The 10,221-nt window shown below is 45.3% G+C and overlaps 1 protein-coding gene across 1 annotated transcript in view; it reads right to left on the reverse strand.

Moving 5' to 3' along the window:
• The window catches only part of LOC108796775 (spectrin beta chain, erythrocytic-like), a 147,248-nt gene extending 137,494 nt beyond the window's left edge, over positions 1 to 9,754 (reverse strand). The window contains exons 1-2 of the mRNA XM_018568296.1: positions 9,610 to 9,754; positions 7,327 to 7,478 (exon numbers count right to left, since the gene is read on the reverse strand). Coding sequence (XP_018423798.1) covers positions 7,327 to 7,478; positions 9,610 to 9,754 — 297 coding nt within the window. The remainder of the gene's footprint in view (positions 1 to 7,326; positions 7,479 to 9,609) is intronic.
• Positions 9,755 to 10,221: the final 467 nt, after the last annotated feature.

Below are 10,221 nucleotides of genomic sequence, written 5' to 3' on the forward strand. Positions count from 1 at the left end.
GAAAACATTTACAAATGTGTCAAAAATTACTTTAAGGTTAACACTGCAATAGACAATGTACTTACTAAACATACACTATACTTCTATCCCTTTAAAGCCCATTTGAACTTTCTAAATATATTTCAGGTGTATTATATCAAAAGGAGTGCAAAGTCTTAGGACCCTGTTTGCACTAGCCTACCAGTTTAAATGCTCTGTTTTAGCCGTCAGGCTAGTGTCTTCTGACAGCTCCAGTGGGTGGGCGGTGTAATGCCCTGTCCCAGAAAATAACACTGTTTACCTTTTAATACTTTTTTTTAACTTTATTTGGAGTGTACAAAGTGACCACTCAGGTCCCCACTTGGCAGCAAGGTGTAAAGCGGTGCGGTGACCAGCAGTACAGTCTAGTATGCTGCAAAAAATGCAGCATATCTGCATTTCTTTTGCAGCACACATGTACCACATATTACGCTCACAGTGTGGTGTGTGAATGGGGCACATAGAAAACAATTGTTGAAGGCAAATGCATGCATAGGGTTGCCACCTTTTCTTCAAGTGAAACCCGAACACTCTAGCGCCACTAAAAATTTTTTGGGGAGAATACACAACACACCAAAACCGGACTGTCTGGTTGAAAACCGGACGGGTGGCAACCCTATGCATGCAGCGTGGGAGGATTACCGCTAGCTGACTCAGGGCAAACAAATTCTTCTGCTGTTTGGGATTGGAGGAATTACTCACCGCACTCCTCCGCTTCCTCACCCACCCCTAGCATCGATCGGGCACCATGAACCGCTCTCTTTAGTCGGCCGCTAAATCCAAGATGGCATCGACCCCATTAGCAGAAGGCTTTACATGGCTGACGACTCCAATAGCACGGTAGACATTCAGGCGCTGTTCCCATCGGCACTTCAGCCCTCCACCGCAATGCCATTGGTGGCACTGATAGCCAGCATCAGGTCTGTCGTGCGCGAAGAAAAGTCTGCGGCGACAGGGAAGCTCTCCCCAGATCTGATAAGGGAACTGAGGGAGATTGGCGGCCGAATGGCGGAGCTGGAGGGCCGCATGAAATGGGATAAAATTTATTTCAGTATAGCGTTGCATGCCTCAATAAATGTCAGTCAAAGTACCGCAGCGCTGAATACTGAAAAATGGCCTGGGGAAGAAGGGGGTTTAACACCTCGGTCAGCAAACGGTTAATGTCAACATTGGGGAAATTGGGTTTTGGTACGGGCTTTATGTCTTGGATACGAGCAGTTTATTCCTGTTCAAAAGCTATTGTTTAAGATATCAAGGATTCAGCTTGTTCCACATTCCAGGTTAGGCGGGGAACACTTCAGGGGTGCCCGCTCTCTCGATTTTATTTATTTTGGCACTTGAACCCTTAGTGATCTCTATTAGGACACATCAAGATATTGAGGGACTGCCTCTGGCAGGTTACTCACACAAGCTTTCGCTATTCGCGGATGATATATTACTGACCTTGACCTCTCCACATTCTTCCCTGCCGAACCCGATTGCCTTATTAGACAAATTTGCAATAGTTTCAGGCCTGCATATTAATCCATCCAAATCTCAAGCGATGATTGTTTCCTTATCTGAGACTACAAAATTGCAACTACAATAACGATACTCTTTCCCGTGGATGTCCTCCCTTTCTTACTTGGGTATAACGCTAACTCACAATTATTCTACACTCTATCAGGCAAACTATCCAAGATTACTACACCAACCCAAGCTACTTCTAGTTTCCTGGAAGGATTTTCAAATATCTTGGATGGGACGTATCCACGCTATTAAAATGTCCTTTCTACCTAAGATATTGTATGCATTTAGGGCCTTACCTATCATTCTACCCACCCATGTCCTCCGCATCTTACAACGGGAAGCATCCCGCTTTATATGGAGTGGAGCTGGACCATGAGTGAACAATCAAGTTCTCTTTAGGTCCAAGTTACTTATGGGGTTGAGGGTACCCAATTTCTCGAATGATTACAAAGCAGCGCAAATAGCCCCCCATGCCCTCCTGTCTTCTAAATCTGACATGCCCTTATGGGTCTCCTTAGATGTCTTGGATACCCATCCCATTCTGGTGTCCAACTTACCATGGCTCCCACCCTCACTCCAACCCCCCAACTTAGGACTGGTCATGCAATCCCACAAGAATATGGGATTCAGTAAAATACACTGGTCATCTGATTTCACCATATCCCCCTCTTTTGTCGCTTACCCACTGCTCTTTATTTTTTTTTAAAGATAATGTTTTGATTGTAGAGAGGCATAGAGAATACCGTTTACAACATAGAGACAAGAAACACAAAGTCTGCACACATGCTTGGCACAGTAATATAACACAATAGCTCGTTAGCGATATCATGGAAAGGCCCTGCAAGGGTTCCAACATCAGGTAGTTCCGTACACAATTTCCATGGGAGCCACTACTCACACTCCAGTCAGGAATCTTGCTGGATTTGAGAAGGCACTTTCAGTGATGCCTAGAGCGCCAGCAAATAATACAGGTCAAAACTCTGTTCCAAGTGGTGCAGAGACAGAAGAAGTAGAGAGGGAGAGAGAAGGGCAGGAGAAGGGGAAGAAGGAGAAAAAGAGCAGCATGGGGTGAAAAAGAGAGCAGGCGGACAGAAAAGAAAAGAAGGGGCAGTTAGCTAGTCAGCATAGTAGGAAAGGGCATGTACCAAAACAGAAATTTAAATAGTAATGAAAGTAGGGAGTAGGAAGGGGTGCGACCATTCCCTCAATGATGCTACTGAATAACCGAGTCTCCCCTGCATAGGGGGGCCCATGTATTTAGATAGTGAGTAGCTCACGAAAGGCATCTGTGGTGCAAAAGTGTATCCAAACACTCCAGACAGCATAAAATTGAGAGTAGCGATCGTACAGGTTGGCCGTAAGTTCTTCTGTTCCACAGAGAGGCATCTCTTCAATCCACTCTTTCAAAGTGGGGTTCAGAGGGGATTTCCAATGCCTCGGTATCACCGCCCTAGCCGCCAGCACAAAAATCTCAGCAAGCCCCTCTTAACAGACTTGTAGGAGCCCGGAAACATGGAAAGAAGGGCCAGCTGTGGGGAGCCCTCCACCCCGGAGCCCGTAGGTTTCTCATATGTGGAGAAAATGGAAGACCAGAATCCGGTCACCCCATCACAGCTCCACCATATGTGCAGCATGGAGCCAGGATGCAAAAAGCATCTCCAGCATATGTCCGAAGTCTGGGGGTAGAAAACTCGGAGACGTGTCGGGCAATAATACCACCTGGATAGGATTTTAAAATTGCGCTCCTGAATCTTACTAGCTATGGAGGTCCTGTGAGTGAAGGCAAGTGCCCTGTTAATGTCTTAAGTAGAGAAAGTACACACAAGGTCCTTTTCCCATTCCGCAAAATACCTGGGGATGTCCGAGAATAAGAGCTGTAGTAAGAGGTCATAAATAGTGGAGATGGCCCGTCTCGGTGGCTCAGTGTCAACACACAGACGTTCAAAGGGGTACAGGTCCCTGTGTAAGTCACCTCGTTTAGCGAGAATGGCATAAAAGTCCCGCAGTTGGAAATACTCCAACCATTGCCCATGTTGTGGAGCCAACTCCGCTAGTATGGAGGTCAACTTGCGTAGTCCCCCCCGTCATGAGGGCCAAAAATAGAGGTGTCAGGTCCGTGCTGCGCCAGCCTAGGAACCTTATCCTGTGTCTAGCAGGGGGGAACTCTGGGTTGCCCATAATGGGAGATAGAGGGCTAGGATTTTACTAAGGAGACCAGAGGGTATACCAATGTACTGTAGGGTGGCCGACAGGAAAGCCCAAATAAGGCGGTCAAAGGCTTTCTCTGCGTCCACCGACAGGAGACACAGCGGGATGTGACGGGCATGAGCGTAGGCCATGAGGGTAAAGGATTTAGAGGTATTATCACGGGCCTCCCTGGAAGGGACAAAGCCCACCTGGTCTAAATGAATCAGGGACGGGATATGCGTTTTCAGTCTATTGGCTATGATTTTTGCATATATTTTTATGTCCAAATTGATTAAGGAGATGGGTCTGTAACTGGCGCAAGAAGAGGGATATTTCCCCTCCTTGGGCAGAACAGTTATGAGCGCTTCCTGGGATTGCTTGGGAAAGGTGCAGGAACTTGAGATGGAGTTAAATGTATGCTCCAGGAGGGGCAGCAAGGGGTCATGGAGACTTTTAAAAAAGGGACGGGTATAGCCATCGGGGCCCGGGCTTTTGCCAGAAGGCAAAGATTTGATGGTGTCTGAGATTTCCATCAGCGTAAAAGGAGCGGCTAAGGATTGGGCCACCGATGAGGAAAGGCGAGGAAGGCCAGTCCTCTGTAAATAGGCTAAGATCTTGTCCTTGGGACAACCCACCCCCCTTGAGGAGCTGCCGGGCCCAAATTATACAAAGAGGTGTAGTACGCATGAAATGCCCGGGCTATATCCTCAGAAGAGTGAACCCTACCCTGTTGTGAGCAGTGAACGGTGGGCACATAGGTCCGGAGTCGTTTTGCGCGGATGGAACGAGCCAATAAACTGCTACACTTGCCACCAAACTCATGAAAGTATCTGAGGGTCAGGTCTCTGTGGCGTAGATAAGTTAAATCTAAGACCGCGTGAAGTTCTGCACGGAAAGTGAGAAGGTCCTGGTAAAGAGACGGGGAAGGCGTTGCCTTATGCTTCAGCTCAATGTCAGCCAATTTCGTCAGGAGTCCAGAAATACACTGGGCTCGCTCCCTCTTCAACCTAGCCCCATGCTGAATGAGTACGCCACGCAGGACGCACTTAAGAGCCTCCCACTGTATAGGGGGTAGCGTCTCGTCAGACGAGTGATGTTCCCTAAACTCTCTAATCGCCGACCTGAGTGCATCTAAGATAATGGGATCTTTCAAGAGCGACTCGTTAAGTCTCCACGAGGGGGAGCTTTTAGACGTGCCTGGAACCGAAAAAGAAAAACTGGAAAGTGGCTAGACCAGATTTGGGGGCCAATGGTCGCGCTCGGGCGCCAGCTAAGCAAAGAATGAGACGTAAACAAATTGTCAATCCTACTGTAGGTGGCGTGGGGTACTGAGTAAAATGTATAGTCCTTCACTGTCGGGTGTAACGTGCGCCAAATGTCGACTAATTGTAGCACCCTCAGGCGTTTCCGAACCGTATTGAGAGAAGGCAGGGAGACATGGGTTTTACCGGAGGATGAATCTAGTACAGGGTCAATCACAAAATTAAAATCCCCACCAACAATAGTATGCCCAGCCATGAAATTTTCTAGTTTAGCCATGATAGACAGGAAGGCTCGCTTCTGTCCCGTATTAGGCATGTAAATATTGGCCAGGGTGAAAGGCATTTGGTAAATTAGGCATTGAAGGAAAAGAAACCTACCCTCAGAGTCTGACATAACCTTAGTGACACCACTGCCCTTTATTATATCCTGGCATGGATAGTCCAAATAAGTTTTCCTGGTAGATGGAAGCTGGCTTTCAGGACGTATTTTCCATGCTTACGCCCCAGGGGATTAATTCCTTTGCACAACTCAAAGAATCATACCAAATACCACGAGCTGAACTATTCTGGTATCTCCAACTACGCAATTTTGTACAATCATTATGCAGTTCAGCTACTCCACCCTACCCGTATAGTCCCTTTGAACACAGATGTCATAGAGACCCTCACTCTCCCGGCCTGATCGCCCTGATACAATCCTAACTATCTGCACATCTCTCTAGTGGCACTATGTCCTATCAAACCAATTAAGAAGAGTTGGGCTCTTCAATATCGGAAACAGACTGGTCGGCAATCTGGAGTAACATAAATTCTTGTTCCCGAAATGTTCTGACACAGGAAAACCTGTACTAGGTGCTACTGCGCTGGTATTATACTCCATCCCGCATGCATAAAGTTATTTCCTCACATTCTCCCATATGGTTTCGCAGCTGTGGAAAGTTGGGCACTATGAAACATATTTGGTGGGACTGAGCTAAGGTTAAAAGCCTATGAATCCAAATGTATGCCTTAATCAACACTGTATTGGGATGTAATTTACATAAAGACCCATGGGAGGCGCTTTTACATAAGCCTATAATAGTTGTACTTAAGCGACAGCAGTGCTTGATCTCCCACATATTCATGGCTACCAAACAAACAATTGCCAGATCCTGGAAATCCCCTGTGCTTAACTACCTGGAATTGAAAAACCGTATCACTGATGAGGACTAATGAACAATTAGCGTCAATCTTGACAGACTCATATGCCAAATACGAGAGGATCTGGGGAGCTTAGATCTCATACGCCAGTCCACTACACTTTGACCCAACCCAGATAACAATCTAATCAGCCCCCACAAGGGGAACAGAGGAAAGCCACCCGACCTACTTGAGTCTATGTTCATCCTGCACTAACCCCCCCCCCTCTATTCTCCACGTTGTACTTGTCTTTTCCTACCCCAACCGACCCTCCTGTGTGACATCCTACCCCCTTTCCCCACCCTATCGTCTCTGATTACTGGGATTAGCCTCCCAGGAATCAGATCAAAATTAGCTGTGGGACCAGCTTACGGTCCTCAGTATATACGACCTTACTCGGAAGGTCCTCACTAGATGGATCGTTTGGAACTTAGGTTTACTATAAGAAACCATCTAATTTGTTTGATAAAGGTATATACTAAACCTACTAATCCTTAATTCCAATGAAATTTCCTGGCTGCTGCATCAGCACCGCTTTATATTATATCATTGTGTTCTGTTAGTGTGCTTATTTGAAAACAATAAAAATTTTGTGGAAAAGAAAACAATTGTTGTCCATGTTCCCTAGTGGTGACTGGTGTTGTTCAGTTGCTGAAGGATGCCAGTCACCGTATATAGTGTGAATGTGCCCTTACAGTTTATTTTCTTCACGAAGTAGCTACAACCCTAAGTAGAAAAGCCCTAACTTTGCAAACATGCTGCATAGTGCAACTCTTTCTGTTCATTGATAAGCAGTGGTCTCTTTACAGAGGCCTGACACACACACACCCCCACCCTCCCCCCCACCCCCCTATTGCATCAGAGCCACAGGTCTCCATTTAGCAGGGAGCATGAGCTTTAAGTATGACTCTGTAGAGGGTGTCTTGGACCTTTGTAAAAAGACCACTGCTTCCACACAGAGAACAAAGGTCCTATCTTACAGGCTATTCTACTCAGGCTGTAGCAGCATTAGGAAAATATTCTGTAAGACATTGAACACCCTTTTGTTTAGATGCTTCTAGAATATATTTAGTCACACTGAAGGTTCAATTGGGTTTTAATGTCAGTTAGTCCCTTTTCTACAATAATAACAAATCTATGATAAAAGATGAAGAAAGGGTTGCAAACTTACCAACTGCTCCCCTGAAAGTACTTCAAGTAATTTTAACAGCATCCTTCCATCTCTTAGGTCCATGTAGAGATCTGAAATCCGACAGCTCACAAAAGCAAGATGGGAGTTCACCCATTTTGTAAACGTCTTTTTTTGCACAACTTCACGTTCATCTGAATTACAAAACACATACAGAACTCATTTATTCTGTGAATAGTATTTATTATTGTTTTTAAAGTGGATTAGTCTGCATTATGGTCACCAGATGGAGCTGAGGCACATAGGAAATAAGCATTTATTTCCTATGGTCCTCAGCTCCATCTAGTGGATATAATGCAGTATTATAGTAAATCTGACCTGAAAAGATAGTATGTTAAGAACATTTGTTTTGGCTCTATTCACACAGAGTTGTTTATAAATAGACCCCTTATAGTGTATTTAAACCCAAGTACAACCATTTTTTGCAGGGCTAATGGATCCCTAAGTGTATTTGAAATAAAGTCTTTACTAGCAGTGATATCTAGTCTAATGGTAAAAAGTTCAATAAAGTCCTTACTAGCAATGGTAAACCTGCTCTTCTGAAGGTCAGAAGGCAAATTGCCCTTTACTATTTCCGTAATCTTGGGGCAGAACAGTGGTTTAGTGGTTAGTACTTTTTCCTTGCAGCCAGGGGCGGGCCTACCACCGGTGATCTCTCTGCTCTTGGAGAACATTCAGGTATTAGGGAACAGGGCGGGGTCTCCACTCAGCACAGATGAAATCATAATTCCACCCCCTCCTATATGCTTAGTGGACAGGTCCATGCAGGGATTGTGGCTCCGCCCCCTCACACCATCTCTATGGAAATGCCTCTGCTTCAAGCAAACTTCAGGTAAAGAAACATAGCTGGGTGAGTGCAGTCCCGGGGTGTCTCTAACACTTCTGGGGGTGTCAGTGTAACTCCTGGGGAGTCCACAGAAAGTACTGGGGATGTCATTGTCCTCTCTCATCATTTCTTCTTTTTCACTTTGAAGCAACATTCACTTTTTTTTTATTACTAGCATCTTCAGTAGGAATTTGTCATTAGAGGAGATGGGTGCTACTGCTCGCTTCTCTCTGCAAATGCTGACTATAATATTTATCCTCTTGCTTCCCAACATTCCTATTAACAAATATGAGGATCATGGACATCCTTTCACTGTGGTATATATCAGAGCTATAGCCAGAGGTGTATCTAGAACCTTCAGGGCCCCAGTGCAAGAGCCTTGTTCCTCGTCTTGGCGGCCAGGGGGTGGAGCTAAGATATGGCCCTCTTAGCTCCGCCCCTAAGAGGCGGGGCCAGCTCATTCTCCAGGATCAGTGACAGCGTCTCCAGCCCTTTCGCACAGCCGCCCGTACATGCTGTTGGTGGCTGTGCGACAGTGGAGGAGCGGCATGATCGCGGGGGGCCCTCTACTTGCTTGCTGGGCCCTCCCAAGTGGCGGAACGCCAGGGCCCGGTTGCAATTGTGACCGCTGCGACCCTGGTAGTTCCGCCAGTGGCTATAGCAATGTATAATAAAAATAGTGTCTGACTGTGGGGGACATTAGAGTGTAAGCTCCTCTGTAGAGAGACTGATGTGACTAGCTCAGTGTTCTCTGTACAACACTGCGGTATATGTGGGTCATATATAAATGTATAATAATAGTGTGTGGCTGTGTGGGGACATAAGAGTGTAAGCTCCTCTGGCGCAGTGACTGATGTAACTGGCTCAGTGTTCTCTGTACAGCACTACGGTATATGTCAGAGCTATATAAATGTATAATAATAATAGTGTGACTATCGGGGGACATTAGAGTGTAAGCTACTTTGGTGAAGACCAGGGCAGAGCAAGGCTGGGGGAGGGCCCAGCGAAATCTGGTCCCGGGCCCCCCACCATTGGAGGAGGCAAGGTCAACGGGCTTTTGAGTGGGGATGGAGGCCCGAAAAAAAATCTTGCACCTGGGCCCTTTGTTCCTTAGGTCCGCTACTGTTTGCAGCACTTGGTGGCCTCCGGTTAGTATCCTGGTCAGTACACTATCTGCAAAGAGTTTGCATGTTCTCCCTGTGCTTGTGTGGGTTTCCTCCCACACTCCAAAGACACGCTAGAAGGTTAATTGGATCCTGTCTAAGTTGGCCCTGTATGCGTGTACAATAGGGACCTTAGATTGTAAGCTTCTTCAGGGCAGGGACTGATGTGAATGTGCAGTATGTAAAGTCCTGCATAAATTGTCGGCGCTGTCTAAATACCTGCAATATTAATAATACTCTGAAACATTTAGAGTTTTATCATGTAACCAATCATACCTGCAAGGGCTTTAATCCTTGATCGCTCAAACATACGAGCAGAGCTGTTGTCATTGTCCAGGTCATCTTCAGTGGCTTCCCAGCGGGAATTCACACAGCTATACTGCTGTTCAATTTCCAGATTATCAAAGTCTGTGGTCTGCATTTTCTTCTTTTATTGTCCAGTTACACTCCAGCATTAAATTATCATTCCTAAAGAACAGAAATTTATTACATTTCAGCAACTCACCTTGTATATGAATGTTCTCTTTTAAAAGATTCTTACATAAATATGTTAAAAAGATCGGCTTTGAGTAAATGATCTAAGCATACTTCTAAAAGAGTTGGGACACTGTGTAAAATCTACATAAAAACAGAATGCAATGATTCGCAAATCTCATAAATCCATATTTTATTTACAATAGAAAATAGAAAACATATCCAATGTTTTAAACTGAGAAAATGTACAATTTTAAGAAAAAATAGGTTTGTTCTTTTTAAAATTAATTACAGCAAGCAGTCTCAAAAAAGTTGGGACAGGGCAACAAAAACATGGCAAAGTAAATGGTACAATCAGGGAAGAGATGGAAGAACATTTTCCAACTACTTAAGTTAATTGGAAACAGGTCAATA

The sequence above is a fragment of the Nanorana parkeri genome, unplaced genomic scaffold (assembly GCF_000935625.1).
Source record: "Nanorana parkeri isolate BGI_ZX_2015 unplaced genomic scaffold, ASM93562v1 scaffold1168, whole genome shotgun sequence".
NCBI classification, from domain to species: Eukaryota; Metazoa; Chordata; class Amphibia; order Anura; family Dicroglossidae; genus Nanorana; species Nanorana parkeri.